Source organism: Sus scrofa, chromosome 1, assembly GCF_054392235.1.
Source record: "Sus scrofa isolate SSC_HxYL_T2T_F1_AM1 chromosome 1, Sscrofa_HxYL_maternal_Yorkshire_Landrace_v2.0, whole genome shotgun sequence".
Lineage (NCBI taxonomy): Eukaryota > Metazoa > Chordata > Mammalia > Artiodactyla > Suidae > Sus > Sus scrofa.
This window is the reverse complement of record NC_139383.1, coordinates 75,778,398-75,799,816: the sequence shown is the minus strand read 5'-3', so window position 1 is coordinate 75,799,816 and position 21,419 is coordinate 75,778,398. Positions and strand designations below refer to the sequence as shown.

The following is a 21,419-nucleotide window of genomic DNA, read 5'->3' as shown; positions in this document are numbered from 1 at the left end:
TTATTCTCTTTATTTGTATTTCAGGAAAATATTTACTTAATAGACTGTATTTAGAGAATAAACCAGAAATTGACTCTAAGATTTTAGAAAGATTATTAGATGAACTACTAACGAAGAGAAAAGAGGAAGAAGAAGCAAGGTAAAATCTACCTCCAGTATTACAGAGTCCAGATCCTGATTCAGAAGGCCTAGGGTAGGGCCCAAGGGTGTGTTTCTAACATGCTTCCCGGTGACAGTGGTCCCTGGTCCACACTTTGAGTAGCAAGATCCTAACCCAGTCTGTCTTTTTTTAGTGACAGTGGTCTTCACTTCCCAATTGCTTTTCATCCCTCGATGTGAGAGCTGAGAGGTACTGAGATGGTTACCACTCAGCTCACACAGGAACTGACTCAAAGGAAGGAACTGGTTCAAAATAAACCTCACAGGTGCTTAGATAGTTTTGCTAAATGATTTAATTTTTTACCGTTATAAGCCTTAAAGTCTATAATATTGTGAGATATCTGAATTTCCAAAGATAATTAAATTTTGGATCTTTCCACTTCAGAAAAGCCAAAGAAGAGGCAATGAAAATAGAAGAAGAAAATCGAAGGCTAATGGAAGCTATGAATGTGAAAGCAAAAGGCAAGCATGAGATTATATGATTAATACTGTGCCATTTGACTTTGTACTGTGACTGCAGACAGCTACAGCATTTCCAGTGAATCCACAGACAGGGTGATCACATTTCCTAATGTGCCCTCGAGAGTCCAGGTTTAGGCCCAGGGTCCTGAAGTATTTGTTTGATCCCCTCTCATTCTCAAAGTGTTCCAATTTGGATAAAAAATTATATGGTCACAGGAAAAGGACTCCTGACACAGACACCTAGTCACCCACCCTTTAAGAGGATAGCATGTGAAGCACATCTCGGGATGGTTGCCCTTGTCCAAGATCGCAGGTGACACGTGGCTGTGAGAATTACTTTTTTTTTTTTTTTTTTTTTTTTTGTCTTTTTGCCTTTTTCTAGGGCCTCACCTGCAGCATAGGGTGGTTCCCAGGCTAGGGGTCTAATCGGAGCTGTTGCTGCCAGCCTACGCCATAGCCACAGCAATGCGGTATCCGAGCCACATCTGTAGTCTACACCACAGCTCATGGCAATGCCAAATCCTTAACCCACTGAGCGAGGCCAGGGATCGAACCCGCAACCTCATGGTTCCTAGTTGGATTCATTAACCACTGAGCCACAAGGGGAACTCCAAGAATGACTTCTATTTAAAGGATCCTATAGGAGTTGAGAAAACAGCCAAACTCCTACTATACCCATTGTCTTTATACTTTAATTTCCATGTCCATTATAGAAGAACTTATTCTAAAAGTTTCTTTTAAGAATGGAGTTTTTAACCTGGGGCCAATGGATGAAAGTCAGAGGTCTGTGAATTTGAATGGGAAAATAATTACAACTTCATTTTTACTAACCCTTAACTGAAATTTACTATTTTATTCAACTGGTAATTAATATAGGCTACAAGTCACAATGGTATTAGTGGTACCTTGACTTTTTCACCAATAGAAACAAAGATATTTTTATATCCCTTTTCAGTTTTATTTGTTTATGCTTGTCCCTATTCCAAAATCATGGTGGTTATTACACTAGTTGCCAGTTCTTGTTATTTAATGTGTTAGCAAAGATACACAAATTTCCTATACCACAAAAAAATTTTTGATATCTTGATAACTGCATTCAATATAATTGGCTTCTTATGTATTTTATTTTGTGAGATTGAAGGCATTTTTCTAAGAAAGGGTCCATAAGTTTCACCAGACTGGCAAAGAGATCAGCCACCGATCTCTTGGAAGTGGATCTGTCAGCCCTGTCAAGACTTCCGATTGCCATCTGCAGCCCTAACTGACATAGTCACTGTGACTTCATGAGAAATCTAGAGCCAGAACCACTAACTCAGCCACTCCCAAGTGACTGACCTCAGAAATTGCAAGGATAATATGTGATGATTATTATTTTAACCACTGAGTTTTGGGGTAATTTTTATGAAGCAGTGAATGACTAAATACAACATAGACTTAGTCAAAAATCAAAGATGGTACCAGGATCTTGGAACAATTTTCAGTTCATTTCTGACTCACATGGAACACAAATTATCCAGTAGGGGTCCAGAAATTCAAACTTTTAATATTTTCTACATCATTATATAAGTTTGTTTTTTATATATACTTTATAATGTACTTATATGGATAAGAACACAACTTACAGGAGTTCCCATCATGGCTCAGTGGTTAACGAATACGACTAGGAACCATGAGGTTGTGGGTTCAATCCCTGGCCTTGCTCGGTGGGTTAAGGATCCAGTGTTGCCATGAGCTGTGGTGTGGGTCGCAGACGCAGCTCGGATCCCGCGTTGCTGTGGCTGTGGTGTAGGCTGGTGGCTACAGCTCCGATTCGACCCCTAGCCTGGGAACCTCCATATGCCGTGGGAGCAGCCCTAGAAATGGAAAAAAAAAAAAAACTTACAGATAACTAAATATATGCATATTGGTGGTATATAAGTAGTTTGGCTTTTTTTTACTGTAAGAGTTACTCAGCTGAAAGACATTTTGAGTTTATATAACTTCATTTCTAACCCTAGTACAATTTAGCAAATGATGCTTCTTCCTTGTGTATATCACCATAAATCCTTCCTGTAACACAAGAGTCACCATATTCCAAGTCACATATTTGGCAGCCACATGCTTGGCAATCCTGGTCAGACTTTGAGATATAAGGATACTTCAGGATGCTTTTCTCTGGATGCTAAGCTCCTGGGTTTAGATGAAAAATCCACGTGTCAGAAATATTTCAAACCACTAGAAATGTGGTTCTTATAAGGTACTCTCTGTATGGTGTGTGTGTATTTGAGTGTGTGTGTGTACGAGTGTGTGTGTATGAGTGTGTATGTGTGTGTGAATGTTGGGGGGGAGGGGAGTGATTCCGACAAGAGTCCAGAAAACAAGCTCATTTATTTTTTCATATCTTTGCATGGAAAATACCTTGTTTTTTAGTCAATTTTATAAAAATATATTAAAGGGAATTGAAGAAGTGGGCTTTCTAAACACCTCCATTCACCCCTATCTTCTTCCTTAAAAATTTCCATGCATTTATTTCTTATAGCAGTCATCAGAAACTACATAAAACTTGGAGCTATGCTTTTTAAATTTACATTTAGCATGTTGATCAATGTACTCTACTATATGTAATTAGCTATAAGAAAATAGTCTAGCCTAGAGTGCTCCCCACTAGAAATATAATGCAAGCCACATATATAAGTTTAAGCTTTCCAGTAGCTACATAAAAAGTAAAAAGAAACAAATGAAATTAATTATAGTCGTCACTCAGTGTCCATGAGAAATTGGTCCTAGGACCTCCACAGATACCAAAATCCATGAACGCTCAAGTCCATAATTTATATATATATAAATTTTTTTAATGGCTGCACCTGCAGTATATGGAAGTTCCCAGGCTAGGGGTCTAATCGGAGCCATAGCTGCTGGCCTACTCCACAGCCACAGCAATGCCAGATCCAAGCTGCATCTGCGGACCTACACCACAGGTCATGGCAATGCTGGATCCCTAACCCACTGAGCAAGGCCAAGGATTAAACCTGAGTCTTCATGGACACTAGTCACATTTGTTTCTGCTGAGCCACGACAGGAACTCCCAAATCTGTTATATAAAATGTCATAGTGTTTTCAAATAACCTGCACACATCCTCCCATGTACTTTATTTTATTTTATTTTATTTTTTGCTGTTTTCAAGCACTGTTTTTTTTAATGATTTTTATTTTCTCCATTATAGTTGGTTTACAGTGTTCTGTCAGTTTTCTTTGTGTGTGTGTGTGTGTGTGTGTGTGTGTGTGTGTGTGTTTAGGGCCACACTCATGGTATGTGGAGGTTCCCAGGCTAGGGGTCTAATCGGAGCTACAGCTGCCAGCCTACACCACAGCCACAGTAACACCAGATCCGAGCCGTGTCTGTGACCTACACCACAGCTCATGGCAACGCTGGATCCTTAACCCACTGAGCAAGGCCAGGGATCAAACCTGCAACCTCATGGTTCTTAGTCAGATTCGTTTCCACTGCACCTCAACGGGAACTCCAGTCAATTTTCTACTGTACAGCAAAGTGACCCAGTCACACCTACACATGTATACATTCTTTCTCTCACATAATCCTCCATCATGCTCCATCATAAGTGACTATTCCCATGTACTTTAAATCATCTCTGGATAACCTGTAATAACCTAATACAATGTAAATACATAGCATTAAATGTAATACATTTAAATGCTGTGTAAATAGTTGCCAACACACAGCAAATTCAAGTCTTGCTTTTTGGAAACTTCTGTAATTTTTTTTCAAACATTTTTAATCTGTGATTGGTTGAATCCATGTTTATAGAACCTGAAGATTCCAAGAGCCAACTGTATATTTTATTTAATACACTATATCCAAATTATTGTTTTAATGTGTAATCAATGTAAAAATTGATATATTTTACATTCAATTTTTCATGCTAAGTCTTTGAAATCCATTGTGTATTTTATACTTAAAGCACACCTCAGTTTGGATTAGCCACATTTCAAGTGCTCAGTAGCCACATGTGGCTCATGGCTACATATCAGAGAGTGTTGATATAGCCATTCCCTACTGAATGGACATTTGAGCTGTTTCCTGGTTTTTGTTTCTTTTTTTCTAAGACCACAGCTGCGGCATATGGAGGTTCCCAGGCTAGGGGTCAAATCAGAGTTGCAGCTGCCAGCCTACACCACAGCTGCAGCAACACTGGATCCTTAACCCACTGAGTGAGGCCAGGGGTCAAACCCCTGTGAGAGTCTTAACCTGCTGATTGTTAACCTAGATTCTTAACCTAAGTCAGATTCTTCGCCTGCTAAGCCACAACAGGAAGTCCTGTTTCCTGGGATTTTTACTGTTATGATATTTGGGACTGCTGTATGCATTTCCCCTTTTGAATGAATCCTTAGGCTGGTGCTCCCATAGCACTCTGAGCATAAGAGCAACATCCTTTACCAGTGCATTTTAATAGATAAAAATACATAGAGACTATATCTGTCTTTCTATTAAGCTCTCATGCACCAGGAGGGAAGGAGCCATTCCCAATTAAATATTTGCTGACTTAAACTAAATAATTTAGGGAGTTCCCTGGTGGCCCAGTGGCTAAAGATCTGGTGTTGTCACTACTGTGGCTTGGGTCACTGCTGTGGTGTGGGTCTGATCCCCGGCCCAGGAACTTCCACATGCCACTGGTGTGGCCAAAAATAATAGTAATAATAATTTATCTCATCTCACTTTTTCTAGAAGCAGAAGAAACTGAAGCCGAGGCAGACGAGGAGATTGAAGTTGAGGAGTCTGAGCTTCATGAAGGGTCTGAGGTCACTGAAGTAACTGAGGAGACCAGGGCTTCCTTACTTGACGACTCTGACATTCCTGAAACAGAACCTGAATCAGGTTAGACCTTATTGAAGATCATGTCTTTAATTATACTCTTGCCCACTGGTGTGTTTGTGGGGGCACGTATATGCGTTTATATGGTAATGAAATGGAAGCTAAGAACAGAGAGATGTGCACCAGAGCTCAGCCATTTAATCCAAATCACAGCTGGAAGTGTGGTAGGAAAGCCGAGTCTGCTGTGCCTGAAGCTGGCACTCAGGCATGGGGTCTGCTGTGTAATTCAGATAAAGTGTTCACAAAGCAGAGGAAAAGAGCCATTAAAGGTGCAAAAATATAAAGCTTGCTCTTTTCTCCCAGGTCTCTCTCTCGCCTTGTCATACTACTTTTTATTTGCTATTTCATGTCATTCTAAGTAAAGAAACATGAAAACTTTAAGTTATTAGCATGAATTTTACCATTCATCTTTATGTTGTGTTATGCCACTTTTCAATGCAAACATAAGAGCTCTTAACTCGTGTGCAGAATCACCAAAACCATGTAGTTTGTATTTTGCAGCTCATACGTATATATATGTATGTATTTCATTCTTATCAGAATACTTAGTTTCATGCACAAAACTAACTCACCTTCTTGTTTTGCTTCTTAATATGCATATATTCTACCAAAGCTCTCTACTTTTAGCTTCCTAATGATTAAAGACTGAAAAGAAGAGGAAGTTTCTCTTTCCCTTCTTTCTACGTCACCACTTTCAGTCTAAGTGTTTAGCTAATACAGAAAAGTTACAGGAGTGAGAAAGGATGTGACGAGTTTCCATGATCATTCAAGTTTCTTTGAGGGCCGTCACCTTCATTCTGTATCTGGAGCAAGTTCTAGTTCAAAGGGAAATCACAGCCTCTCAGGGCTGTCGTCATCCTTCCCTCCCCACACCATTAAGTCACACTCGCACACGTCATGGGTCCCCTGGAATTCTGTGTTCATGATGGCGTATCAGGAACGCTCTTGAAAATGAGATGACAAAGAATGGCAGGCACAGATCATGTGTATCTTGTGCTCTGTTGTCCTGTTGAGTCCCTATGGATTTTGCTTACAAAACTCTGTTCAAGGATAAAATTATTGAAAATTTCAAAATGACTACCAAAGCACATTAAACTAAGTATGAGCCATGCTGGGCTGGAGATCCAGGCCAGTTGCACAGGTCATACACCAGGCCAGCCCTCTTCAGAAGTCCAGTTTGGTGGGTTGGGCAGGGCAAGAAAGAGTTTGTAGGCAACAAAAGTCACTCTTAGGACTGGAGAATGGGCTTAAGCACAAGATAGAGTACCCCACTGTGAAGAACGCGGGGCTCAGAAATGCTTCCAAGCACAATTAGTATTAGATTAGAAACTAATCCTACAGAGTAAAGGTCTTCAGATACCTGCAGCGAAATGCCAGCCCTGGAACAATTAAGGCCTGGAAACCTGCTGTTAGCTGGTAAAAGAACCAGGACTAAGGGGAATTTGTACAATGAGAAATCTCAAGTTTAATGATCTTTAAAAAGACCATTTTTACTACAAGCATTGGCATTAGGTTTAGGGGACAGTGAGTATAAAATCAGAACCCTTGTGCCAGACAGAAGAGCTCAAAGGATGAAATACCCAATTTGCTTTTAGGAGTCCCACACCCCTATTGATTTGAGCTCTCACCTAGAAACTTAATTATTTTCTTGACTTCCTCACCCATTAGGCTGACAACAGTCCTCCCACCCACCTACCTTTTGTGAGAAGATAGCTCATAAAATATCAAGAAACTGACATATGTTAGACATGACACAAATATCCATTAAATATTCCCAGATTTCCAACATTCCCAATGTTTCGCACTTGATATTTACTAATGTAACAGATCTGGGGGAAGATTTAGTTTTCTTGCCTTTGATTTCATTAATTCCCCCCAGGGAACCTATGTTGGTTATTCTAAAACCAAGAGCCTACTCCATTTAGGGTCAGTCCATGCTGTAAACATGACTAGGCTTCTCCAGGGCTGATTCAATTCTGTGAAATCGTGGGTCTGTTTTGCTATATTGAACCAGATTCTGTTTCACAGAGGGATTTGCATGTGGGTTAGCTAGTGATTACTTCTTCCATCAACGGATCCTTTATCACAAGGTCTTCTCCTCTAAATTGCTTAAGTAAGCACTTTCTTTCCTCTTAAAACTGTCTTGTCTAGTCAAAAAAAAAAAATATATATATATATATATGTATCGTATAATTCCACTTATAGGAGATACTTAAGAATAGTTGAAATCATAAAGACAGACAATATAATTTGGTTGCCAGGGGCTGGGAGGAGGGGAAAATTGGGAGTTATTATTTAATTAGAGTTTTCACTTGTTCGAGATGAACACAGTAATGAGGATGGATGGCGGTGATGGTTGCATAGCAAGCACATGTCTTTAATACCACTGAACTGCACACTTAAAATGGCTAAGATGATAAGTTTTATGTTATGTGTATTTTACCATAATGAAAAAAAGAAGGGAGAGTTCCCGTCGTGGTGCAGAGGAAATGCATCTGACTAGAAACCATGAGGTTGCGGGTTTGATCCCTGGCCTCGCTCAGTGAGTTAAGGATCCAGCGTTGCTGTGAGCTGTGGTATAGGTCGCAGACGTGGCTCGTATCTGGGGTTGCTGTGACTGTGGTGTAGGTCGGCAGTTACAGCTCCAATTTAACCCCTAGCCTGGGAACCTCCATATGCCGAGGGTGCAGCCCTAAAAGGGCAAAAGACCAAAAAAAAAAAAAGAAGAAGAAGGGGAAAAAAACCTACCCTGTATAACATAAATCTACTGCTTTGGCATTTTTTACTTTATCCAGAGTACTGGCTGAAGAGGAATGCCAAAGGTATGTCCACTTCCTAATTCCTGGAAGTTGCAGATATTACCTTATGTGGGGAAAAAAAGGTCTTTGCACATGTGACTAAACTACAAATCTTGATATGGGGAGATTATGTGGTATTATCTAGATGGGCTCTAAATGGGAGGGAGATTAGATTCACACACAGAGGAGAAGGCAACATGATGGTGGAAGCAGACACTGGGTGTTGCAGCCTCCAGCTGGGGAAGAACCGTACCCAGAGAAGCTTCAAGAGGCCAGAAAGGATTCTCCTCCAGAACCTGCAGAGGGAGCACAGCCCTGCCAATACATTGGTTTCTGACATGGCCTCTGGAACTATGACATAATACATTTCTGTTTCAAGCCACCAAGTTTGTGGTAATTTGTTTTCACAGCTACAGGAAACTAATAACCCCCAAAGCAAGTTTTTTATGTCTCATGCCAGGGAAACACATCTTTTACTTTGAAGTTTGACTTCTGTCTTTGACTTCTGTCCCCTAGGATAATCATTATCTCTGAAGCTGACTGAAGCCACATTTCAAACTTGTCTCTCTAGGCTTCTTAGAATGAAATGACATGTGTACCACTTAGAAGTGGTACACATAAGGCAATAACCCATGCATTCAGAGGCTGGTTAATCACTTTCCCCATTCCCATTTGCTCTCTTTATGTACTGGTTAGGTGTAGTCCAATTATATGGAACTTCAAGAACATGAGTTGAGGTTAGAATAGACATTGGCTCAGATCACAGTGCTGTATTCCAAGCACTTCATGAACATGTAATAGAGTCAGCTATTAATAAACATTGGGAAATTCATCCATTCCTTCAACATATATTTATTGAATTCTTTCTATGTCAAGCAAAGCAGTGGGCACTGCCCTGGGTAGTAGGGACTTAGCAGTGACCAGGACAGTCAAGGTCCCTACCCTCAAGGAACCATCAGTCTGTGAGGTGAAGAACAGGTATAAATAAGCCAATAACTAGGATAACTTTTGATTATATTAAGTGCTATGAGGAAAATCTATGAAGGCACTAAAGCAGTACCTGGAGTATAGTAGGTCCTCAATAAATGTTAGTTCAGTGAGTGAGCAAGGTAGAGACTATGAGGGTGTTTGGAAGAGGCAACACTGAACATTCTGGTCAAGGAAAAGTGTCATCTGAAATGATATTTGAGGCAAGACAAAGGTGCTGAAAAGATCCCTCCCCTTCCAAGGCTTAGAGAAGGACACACTGCACATGGTCAAGAAAGAAATTGAGTGTGACTGGAGCATAGGGAGCAAGAGGGAGGTGGAGATGAGATTGGTGAGCAAAGCTGAAGCTAGAGGCTTAGGAGATGGGAGTTTTTCCTAGGTGCAAGCAGTACATCTGATCTCATTAACATTTTAAACATTTCACATTGGCTGCTTTATGACAAGTTACAGAATTATTCTGCCTCTCAAGTTTTCATTTGTAAAACAGGGCTAGGAATATTTATGTAACAGAGTTTTTATAGAGATAGGAACATTTATTCAAAGCACCCAGCAGAGTCTGTCTCATAGTTGATGCTTTAGCATCATCGTTACCAGATTAGCACTTAGAGATTTGTTCCTCATCTGCCTTATGTAAATTCTGAAAAGGCCAGAGCTCAGAATTCCTAATTCAAATTAAGTGAATTTGAATCTAAGCACTCTCAAAGCTAATAGTTATATTCCCTCCCCAAACATCAGAAGGAAGGGAACCAATTATGGTTTAGACCAAACAGGATAAATTCCTAGAGCTGGTGAAAGAGAGGGTCCTTGTCCCTCAGCCATGGGGTGGGGGGTGGGGGTGGGGGTAAACTCTGGAAAAAAATAGCACAGGTTTGCCAGGAAGGAAGAAGAAGAGAATGGAGCCTGGGTGAGTTATCACCAGTGTCTGTCACAAAGAGTATGGAATAATAAAGTCTCTCCATCTCTCCCTTACTAATCTTCACTAAATTCCACATTGCTCTCCAATACTTGTTTTCAAGTAGACTATTGGTAAATATATATTTCCTAGGGTTGCAGTGACAAATTACCACAAACTTGGTGGTTTAAAACAACATCATCGATTTATTCTCTTCTGCAAAGACCCTATTTCCAATTCAGGTCACATTCACAAGTACCAGGGATCAGGATGTGAACATATCTTTGTCGGGTAGGAGGGCAGAAGTGAACCCATCACAAGGAGTGTAATTCAAGGAAAAGGAACAGACACCTAGGGTATACAAAGAGCAGTGCTCGTAATGCCTACTGCACGGTGTGTGCCTAACACCTGTGGTTCCTTAATGGCTGTATAAAAACAAATGCCACAGTCTGATCATTCTGTTGCATCCCTCTCAAATAAAGCCTGACCTTACCGCCTTGAGTTGTTAGGACCAGGCTGGCAGCCTGAAGTGAGCAACTACTGAGCATTTTGCAAATTCCTTCCTGCCACCCCATCAGCCAAATAGAAAGACAGGAGAAAATCACCAGGGTTCTGCCAGCAAAATTTAACAATCTGTGATATTTCCTTTCAGTTTTTCTAAGCATGGTCTTTTGCAACTCTGGGCCTTTATGGTTGCATATAAATTTTTGGATTATTTTTTCTACTTTGGGATGGTTGATAATTCCCTTGGGATGTCTCCCAAATGTCACAGTTTCTCCATTCTTGAGACTTTAATTTTGATTCTTCTCAGTCATCCAGCCTCTTTTAATAATATTTTAAACATCCAGGCTGATATGTTCTGTGAGTTCTTACAAATCTCTTGCTTTCACATGAACAATAACTTAGATGCTATTAAATTATTGATAACCTTTTCTTCTCAAAATTCTGCATGTTGGCATTGCTTCATTTTCTTCCTCCAAGGAAAAATCTGATACTGCTTAATTTGTGTTTTTTTTTTTTCCTGCAGAGATGCTCAAAGGGTATTTTTCAGTGCCATATATATATATATATATGTATATATATATACACATATATATGTATATATATACATATATATATGTATATATATACATATATATATATTTTTTAATGGCCACATCTGTAGCCTATGGAAGTTCCTGGGTGAGGGGTCAAATTAGAGCTGCAGCTGCAGGCCTACACCACAGCTATAACAATGCCACATCCAAGCCACATCTGCAACCTATGCCGCAGCTTGCGGCAATGCCGGATCCTTAACCTACTGAGCTAGGCCAGGGATTGAACCCATATCCTCACAGACACTATGTCAGGTTCTTAACCTGCTGAGCCACAACAGGAACTCCACTATTTTGTCCTTTTTTTTTTTTTTTTTTTTGCCCGCACTCACAGCTTGTGTAAGTTTCTGGGCCAGGGATCAAACCTAGGACACTGTTGCAGCCTGCACCACAGCTGCAGCATCACCAACCCTTAACCCACTGCACCACATAGGAACTTCTTAATGCCATATTTTTTTAAAACTTGGCTAGTATGTGAGTGGTTTTTCCTGGAATTCAGTGAGCTCTTTTTATCTCCATACCATAATCTTTGTCCAATTTAAAATGGTTTTCTTTAATTATATCTTCATTTATTGTTTCAGGCTCCTTTTCCAGATCACTTTTATTATTTTAAGGGTTAGATAGTTATTACTTCTCAACCACAATAATCTTCTTCTTGATAGTTTTCATCTCTTTGTCTTCTTTCTGTGTATTTTTTAGACCGTTGTTATTTTCCACGTCACTGATTTATTTTCTGCTTCTTATTGCCTCTCTCCTGATGTATATTTTAATTCTACTACATTTTAGGTTTCCTTGCATTGTGTTCCTATTTTAATTAGCTTTCTTGTATTTCTGCCTTTATGTTAGTTTGGTCTTTTTTTTTTAGCCTCTTTGTTCCTATTTCATAGACTCCATTGTCCCCCTGGGTTTTTTGAGTGCACCAAGCATAAATCTTCCAAAATTTACTTTATTCTGCTTGATATGAAGAATCTTTTTCATTTTCTTTTTTTTTAATATAATGATTTTCATTTTTTTGCGTTATAGCTGGTTTACAGTGCTCTGTCAGTTCAGAAGCAAGCTCTTCATCCAAATCTTTGAATCAATGCTCTCTCTCCTTCACTGTAACATATTTTCATAGGCCTTGCTGTTCTTGTTGTTTATCATTTTGTTGTTGTTGTTGACTTCTCCCTAAATGGATCAGGTAGAGTAGAGTAACCAACAGGAAGGGTAAGTAGAATATTTAGAAGAACCACCCTCCCCTCCCCACACCACACACACATATGCCCCCTTCACTTAAACTTCTTGTCAGGTGCTCTCAGATACAGACCTTAGGGTCAAGTTAATCTTCATCAACCTGGTTCAACTTGAGATATTTAGTATCATCTTCAATGGCTCTTCTAGGCTGCAGCTAGATCTTCTTCATCCCCAGAAAATGCATTCTCTGATTAAGCCAGAGAAGCTAAGACATTTACAATTTTTCTTTATATTCTCAGTGCTCTTCTTATACTCTTCTTTAGGTGATTGAGCACCTTATGATTAAACATCCTACCGCCAGCCCAACCCTGTACTTATTCCCCTCTATTCTCTGTTCTCTTGAATATCAGACATTATAGATTCTGTAGGAAAAGGACCCAGCTATTACTTTAGCTAACTTAGAGGACAGTTTCCACAGTTTTACCAAATGTCTACCCATATGTTTAAAAATATGTGTGTCTCAGAGTTCCCGTGGTGGCGCAGTGGTTAATGAATCCGACTAGGAACCATGAGGTTGCAGGTTCAGTCCCTGCCCTTGCTCAGTGGGTTAACAATCCGGCGTTGCCGGGAGCTGTGGTATAGGTTGCAGACACGGCTCGGATCCCAAGTTGCAGTGGCTCTGGCGTAGGCCGGCGGCTACAGCTCCAATTAAACCCCTAGCCTGGGAACCTCCATATGCTGAGGGAGCAGCCCAAGAAATAGCAAAAAGACAGTAAATAAATAAATAAATAAAAAATATGTGTGTTTGTGTGTGTGTGCGATTTACACAAAACTTGTGTCTCAGAACTAGGAGTAAGTATGGCATGATAAGATAGATAATTAGTCCTTCCTTCCCTGAAACTGTCTTGCTAGGTCTGTATGTGGAGCGTGTCTTATATCATCCAGGAAAACAGTTGTTGATCTATATATTCTACAGTGATATTAGTTGCAGTTCTTCTCAGCCTCACCACACCTATACCCACAGCTGGGACTTGGGCATATCATTGCCCTTCACTGCCACTTTATCGTCCTTTGGTGTATCTTCACAGGTATCGCAATAAGAAATTTAAAAAACTATCAGGCACTGCTAGTGTGATGCCATGTGAACCAAAGCTTGAATGATATTTAACAACTCTTATTCAGAATTTTATGTACCAGTTATTATTCTGCTCAGTGTCCTTTTTATATTCAAGAATATCTTTCATTTTCTGCCTTACATCATTATTTATGCCACGCTAAACAATGAGATCCTGCTGTATAGCACAGGAAACCATATCTAATCACTTGTGGTGGAACATGATGGAGGATAATGTGAGAAAAAGAATGTATATATGTATAACTGGGTCATTTTTCTGTACAGCAGAAATTGACAGACCATTGTAAATCAACTATAAAAAAAAATTTGATTTATGCCATGCTGAAACCAAGCAGTAGGCTTGTGTGCCTGCAGAACAGATAGCCAAACTCTGACAATAAGTGTTTGCAGCAAAGTAAGGACTTATTGCAGGGCGCCAAGCAAGGGAGTAGGAGACAAGCCTCAGATCCACACCAACTTGGTCTTTGAGGTAGGGGTTTTAAAGAAGAACAGAGAAGCTGCAGTTAATCATCATCTTGTGACATTCCTTTTTTTTTTTTGATTGAAGAGTAGTTGATTTACAATATCATGTTAGTTTCAGGTATACAATACAGTACAGTGGTTCTGGGTTTTTTTTGGGGGGGAGGGGGAGGTTGCAACTATGGCTTGTGGAAGTTCCTGGTCCAGGGATTGAACCTGTGCTTCAGTTGCAGTCTGTGCCATAGCTGTGACAATGGTGGATCTTTTACCCACTGCGCCCATGGGAACTTAGTGTGTGTGTGTGTGTGTGTGTATTCTTTTTCAGATTCTTTTCCCTTATAGGTTATTATAAAATACTAAGTATAAATTCTCTGTGCTTTACAGTAGGTCCTTGTTGGTTATCTATTTTTTCTATAGTAGTGTGTATTTGTTAATCCCAAGCTCTTAGTTTATACCTTTCCCCCATCTTGTGACATTTCTTAATTGTAGTTTCAAGAGTCAGGATGCCTACAGTTTAGGAGCCTCTGGTCTGGTGGTCCGTGACCTCAGGGGTCTGTGAGCTCATCTTGCCTTGGAGAGACAGCCTGAATTTGTACATTAATGATGTTTATCAACAGCAGCAATTTTAGTCTTCTGACTCTGGTTGATTAGTGTTCAGTCAGCAGAGGAAACAAGAAAGGGAACGAAGTTTTGAATAAAGAGTTTAATTATAAATTTGGCAGAGGAACTTAGTTTTAGGAGGACTCAGTTTCAACACTTTACCTAACAAGAACTGTGTTATCAATTAGACATAGAATATACAATTTAAACTGTGTTTTGAAATTTTGGCATAAAGAGTTCCAAAACTTTCATGAAGAAATAATGCTTTAAAATTAAAACACTAATTATTAGATTTTTTTTAAGTATCTGAGCTGACTGAGGATACAACAGTTGGAACAGAAATTCCAAAAGGATCCAAAGAGGGCCTAGAAATTAAAGAATTATATGAAACAGGTTAGATCATAAAATAGAAATAGTTACTGCATAAAAGAACTTTTCATATTCTCTTACAATTTTAGGCATATTACCCACTTCCTGCTTATTTGTTTCTGTGTTGTATACCAGTTGATGTGTGTTATATTTATTTAACTTACTATATTAAAAGTGTATCTAGCCAACTTATAGTGCTATTTTTCATCAAATTAAACGTTATGCATTTTAACAGTTAAAGTTGCCTATGAAATTCATATTAATTCTTTTCTTTATAAGTAATCATTCATCAAAAAACAAAGCATGATCGAAGCATGAATTTATAAATGTATGTTATTGCTTAGTTTATAATACGAAGTTTATTTCTTGCAAATGTTTTAAAAGTATTATAAAGTATAAATTATTTTGACAATATGACTAAAGATATAATACTTGAAGTCTCTTTTTTCTTTCCTTTAACTTTATTCAAAAGTTGTACTGCCTGAGTTTCCAGAAGACGCTTATCCTGATGTTCCTGAAATGGAGCCAATTAAAGAGAATATCCTATCTTTCTACTCTGCCTGGAGACAACTGGAAACAGCAATAAGTGACTCTTTTACTCAAGTTGTAAACTTGGAGATTGCTGACAAAACTCCAGAGGAACTACTTCAAAAAGTCGTGGAGACCATGGAAAGTAAGGGCTGTCTATAATGATCACATTTATGGCCATAAGCAGGTAATATTAAAAGTACTGTGAAAATTTAAAGGCTTTCTCTATGATTTGTGAAGGAAAACATCCAGTATACCTGGGGATGATATTTAAAATATCTGACAACTGTCATAGCACAGGCACCCACCAATCAGAACAGCCATGAGGCACAAAGAACACTGGCCAAAGTGGCCAGTTGTCCCTTAAATAATTTTTGAAGGCCTCTTTGCACACGTTTAAGTTGAGAGATCAGTCATTTTAATTATTTTTCCTTACCTTTGACTACTGTACTATGCTAAAATGCTAAAAATACATTCCCAATTGCTTCTTTCTTTCTTTTTTTTTTTTTTTTTTTTTTTGTCTTTTTGCCTTTTGAGGGTCACTCCCATGGCATATGGAGGTTCCCAGGCTAAGGGTCTAATCGGAGATGTAGCCACCAGCCTACACCAGAGCCACAGCAACGCAGGATCCGAGCCGCATCTGCGACCTACACCACAGCTCACAGCAATGCCAGATCCTTAACCCACTGAGCAAGGCCAGGGATCGAACCCACAACCTCATGGGTCCTAGTCGGATTCATTAACCACTGAGCCACGACAGGAACTCCTTTTTTCTTTCTTTTTTTTTTTTTACAGAACCTTTTCGGTATCCTGGCTGGGAGTTAACCATAGATGATTATGACGAAGAAACAGAAGACTATCAGGCTGAGGCCGAGGTCGATGAGGAGCTAGAGGAGGAGGAAGAAGAAGAGGAAGAGGTGGGAGTCTTAGTTCTCACTCAGTGTCACCTGTCATTAAAAGTGCACATATCCAGAGTGGCCAAAGACAGTTGTAGACTCCAAGAAAACAAGCAGGGATCTTCAATTTTTTAGCCATTTTCAACACTCTTAAAACAACAGAAACTGATCCTCTCATGGTTAAAAAGCCCAGAATTCTGAAATCAAGGTGTTGGTGGGACCATGCTCCCTCTGAAGGCTCCAGGGAGAACCCTTCCCGATATGTACTTCCAGCTTCTGGTGGCTCCAGATAATCCTTGGCTGGTGGCTACTAAACTTCTGCCTCTGCCCCTGTCTGCACATGGCCTCCTCTTCTGTGTTGTTTCCTTCTCTTATGAGGACACTTGTCACTGGATTTAGGGACCACCGGAATAATGAACAATGATACATCATCTTGAATCCTTAAGTACGTTTGTGGAGATGCTTTTCCCAAACAAGGTAGACGTGGCTACCAGGAGTTCTGGGAGCACATCCTTAGAAATTTTGATCTGGAAAGAAAAAGAACACTATCTTTACATCCACCTAGAAGAATCACAAGAAAGAACTTTGCTTCTCCCACTCAGTCACAGTTGCCCTGATTAATAATAGTAACTAGAGGACTTTGTATGTGATTGAGCCAAGCTCACTCAGTGGCTGCAAGGTAGGGAGTGACTGTGATCTTCTGGTTCATTTGAGAACCTTAGAATGTGGAAGACGTGGTTCTCCGTGAGAACAGGGAGAAGGGTCACCTTACCTGAAAAGGGAAAGAAAGGTGCTATACAGACAAAAGCAAAAAAAAAAAAAAAAAAAAAAAAAAAAAAAAAGTACACAACATCATAGTAAAAATTCTGGGAAGATATGTACTAAAATGTTAACAGTCATTCTGGGAAAGATGGAGTAAAGGGATTGGATTTACCCTCCTTCCTGAAACAACGGAAAAATCGCAATAAAATATATGAAACAATTTTCAATACACTGTCATCAGGCAGTGAAGCACAGTGATCCCAGAAAGACTGGAAACAAATGAGGCGCAGTCTATGATTTCCCCATCATTTTCCCTACATTTTCCCCGGTACCAGGCCATGGTACAGGGCAGAGGGCCCAGGCAAGCCGGACAGACTCCTTGATGGGCAGACTGGAGTTGGGAGAGCAGAGAACCCTGGGGAGACCAGAGCAGCTGGAGTTCACATGGAAGTGGCCAGAGACAGAGCACTGCACAGAGAGAGAACTCTGGGCACCTGCAGAGCAGCCCCTCATGTATTCAGCAGACAGAACACTGATCAGCTTCATGTGTAAGGAAACTATTCAGGGCCCAGGGAGCCCCACACGACAAGGTTAGAGCGACCAGTTCTTAGATCTCACAGAGGGCCAGAAGGAATGCCTGTTCCACCAACTAGACTAGAAAAACCTTATCATTCACATGGCATCGGGGTAATGTTCTAAAAAGGGTCTCATCTTAGGAATGGAGACAATTAGACCCAGAATAGTACACACACAAAAGTAAAAACAAGTAAAAGAATTCCTGGCGTAAACAACAACCTGGATGCATCTCAAAATAATTACGCTAAGAGAAAACACTAGACCAAAAAAGCATACATACTATATGATTCCATGTATATAAAATTCTAGAAAATGCAAACTAATTATAGTGACAGAAAACAGAGTGGTGGTTGCCTGGGGATGGAGCAGGTAGGAGGCAAATGGGGTGGTGGGGGGGTGGTGGATTACAAAGAGGCGGGAGCAAATCATGCGGTTGACAGATATGTTTATTATCTTGATTGTGGTGATGGCTTCATGGATCAAAACGTGTGTCAAACTTATCAAATTGTAAATTAAATATGCATTGTGTTTTTATGTTAGTCATACCTCAATCAAGCTGTTGAATGTGTTAAGGGCGCTTATCTCTGAGTGAGGGACTTGCTAATAATGTTTATTTTGTAAACACTTATCTATATTATCTGATTTTTTTAACATTAGAGATGTAGGGTTTCTCCATCATTTTTATGCATAGGAAAAATCAACAACAAAGATATTTCCCTTTTGCCAAACAAAACGGAAGAACAGTTCTAATGCTACTGCAGAGGTCAGAAATCGTGTTAAGATGTGCCCAGGTGTTTGTCTTTTCTTATCAGTCCTGCCTGCCCTCAGTGTGGGATTCAATCTATAGATTATGTCTTTCTGAGTTTGTGGTAAATTAAATTTTTTCCTTCGGTGATACCTAATACCAATTAGGCCTCTTGAATGTATCTTCCTAATACCTTATCTTTTCTCTCTCTTTTCCATCTTTCCCTCAAATTCTCCATCTCTTTACTTTCTTGTTCATATATGTGTAGACTTGTCTTTCACTCAACCTTCTCAAAGCCAGGGATTGAACCCACATCCTCATGGATACTAGTCTGGTTCTTAACCCACTGAGCTACAACAAGGAACTCCCCATTTCATTTTCAATGGGTAAGAAGTCGTAACCCTGACTCTGCTTTTACTTCTTGGAAATAGTTTTATTTTAGAAACTGACCTTGCAGTGACCCTGAGCCAGCATTTTGGGGTTTTTTATTATACCTTTGTCTGTAGAGGGCTGGAGATGCCTTCATTCTCAGTGCTGTTTCCTTTTCTCTATAAAATAAAGATCTTGGGTTGTGAACTCACAGGGATATGAGAAACTGATATTTGATTATTCAAATGGTCTAAGAACTGGCCTTTTGTGGATTGTTTTAAAGGTGTTGTTACAGATGAAATACCTTTCAAGATGCAGTTTTTAAATTCCCTCTTCAGTACTACCTCAACCTACTTTTTAATAGTGTTCTCCAAACTTTGAATAACATTTCTAGAATGAAGATAGAATTAAAGAGAAGAGAAGACATTTGGGAGATACAAAGCACTTTTGTCCAGTGGCTCTCAAAGAAAACTTCATCCTACAACCAGGCAACTCGGAGGAAGCAGCTAAATACCGAGAAAAGATCTACTACTTTTCAAGTCCTGAGGCTAAAGAAAGGTTTTTAGAGCAACCTGAGGAGTATGTGGCTCATGAAGAACCATTAAAGGTGAAAACAATGTCCCACCCTAACGGTACACTTTTAGGAACTTATACCAACCTCCACCATTTTACTCAATAGTGAAGTCCCCAGTCTCTTATAACAATATCATGGAAGTATGTAGGTTCTAAGAACAACTTTTTGGAATATAACATAAACTAGTTACCTGTTTTGATTTCTTCAGTAATGCCTGTGTCAAACCAACACCTGGTATCTTTTTAGCTGAAGTAGAAAGGCACAGTTGAATTTACCACTTATAAATTTATTGGATTTATTTTAGTGCTTAATCAGTTTGATGTACCATTTTAACATCCAGTGACTTGTTTGACATTTTTTCACAATATTTTTATAGCACGATTTTGCCACTGTGGATATGAAATAGTACTTAGGAAATCTTTGGTCATATCATCCTTCTTTCTCTTCATTGTAATCCCCTAGAATGGGATTACAAAATCAAAATGTATAAAATCACAATATATTGTCACAACATTTGATAACACCAGTGCCTTCTTAAACAGAACAGAGAGAACACAATTTAAACTCTTCTGAATAATTTGGGCTGTTTTCATGGACCTCAATTTATATGTCGTGCCCATGGGGACTATTGAAGTACGCAGATGGTTTTGCTCTGGCTCTGCTGGTGATGAGAGTCCCTTGGGAATGTGGCCTTTTGTCTTCTTTTGTTGTTTTGTTTTCCTCTTATTCTGTTTTACTACCTGTGATCTATTGCCTTTTTAAAACTCATATCCCATGACACATTTATTTTATAGCTAAAAGCTTGTACATCTTAATCCTCTTCACCTATTTCACCATCTCCCTCCCCCCCCACATCCCGACAACCACCAGTTTGTTCTCTGTGTCTTTGAGTCTGTTTCTATTTTCGTACATTTTTTTATTTTGATTTCATACATAAGTGAAATCATAAGGGATTTGTCTCTACCTGACTTATTTCACTTAGTGTAATACCCTCTACATCCGCCCATGTTGACGTAAATGGCAAGATTTCATTCATTTTTATGGTTGAGTAATATTCGTGTGTGTGTGTGTGTGTGTGTGTGTACATCTTCTTTACGCATTCATCTATCAGTGGATACTTAGGTTGCTTCCATATCTTGTCAATTGTAAATAACCCTGCAAAGAACATTGTGGTACATATATATTTTCTAATTAGTGTTTTCATTTTCTTCAGATAAATACCCAGAAGTGGAATCGCTGGATCACAAGGAAGTTCTCTTTTTGGTTTTTTTGAGGAACTTCCAATTCTCTTTACCATAGAGACTGCACCGATTTACATTCCCACCCACAGTGCACAGGGGTTCATTTTTCTCCACATTTTTGCTAACACTTCTTGTTGCCTATCTTTATTTATTTTACCTCATGGTATTTTTTTTTTCCTGTCTTTTTTTTTTTTTTTTTTTTTTTTTTAGAGTAGCCATTCTGACCGGTGTGAGGTGATCTCATTGTGCTTTTGATTTGCATTTCCTTGATGACTAGTGATGTTGAGCATCTTTTCATGTCATGGCCAATTCTTGAATTAATGATGGAATCAGTTCCACTGGAAGCACATAAACTGAGGGTGATGAAGGGTGGTCTCCTGGGTGAGGTCCAGATGTGGTTAACAGAAGAGAGAATAAATGCTGGGTGGCAAAATCAACAGATATTTACATCATGTCTTCCTCTTCTTTTTGTGGGTTTTCCTAACCCTTGTTTTGCTGAAACACATTTTCAACTAACTTTCTTCATATCTGAAAATATCATCATTTGGTTCTCATATATGTTTGACAGTTAACATGGGCACAGAATTCTAGGTTGAAAATCATTCCCTTTCAGGATAATAAAGATAGTGCTTTATTGTGAGGCACCATCCAGTGTCATTAGACAGATTTTAGGTTTTTTGTAGGTCAGCTTCATTTTTTTGTGTGTGCTTTTTTTTCCTTGTCTTTTTGC

The 21,419-nt window shown here is 39.3% G+C and overlaps 1 protein-coding gene across 2 annotated transcripts in view; it reads left to right on the top strand.

Moving 5' to 3' along the window:
- AK9 (adenylate kinase 9) overlaps nt 1–21,419 on the top strand; it is a 135,387-nt gene that overhangs the window by 69,047 nt on the left and 44,921 nt on the right. For both annotated transcript variants that reach the window (XM_021091041.2, XM_021091043.2), the window contains 6 exons: nt 25–139; nt 545–621; nt 5,345–5,494; nt 15,471–15,671; nt 16,322–16,443; nt 19,269–19,481. In XM_021091041.2, coding sequence (XP_020946700.2) covers nt 25–139; nt 545–621; nt 5,345–5,494; nt 15,471–15,671; nt 16,322–16,443; nt 19,269–19,481 — 878 coding nt within the window. The remainder of the gene's footprint in view (nt 1–24; nt 140–544; nt 622–5,344; nt 5,495–15,470; nt 15,672–16,321; nt 16,444–19,268; nt 19,482–21,419) is intronic.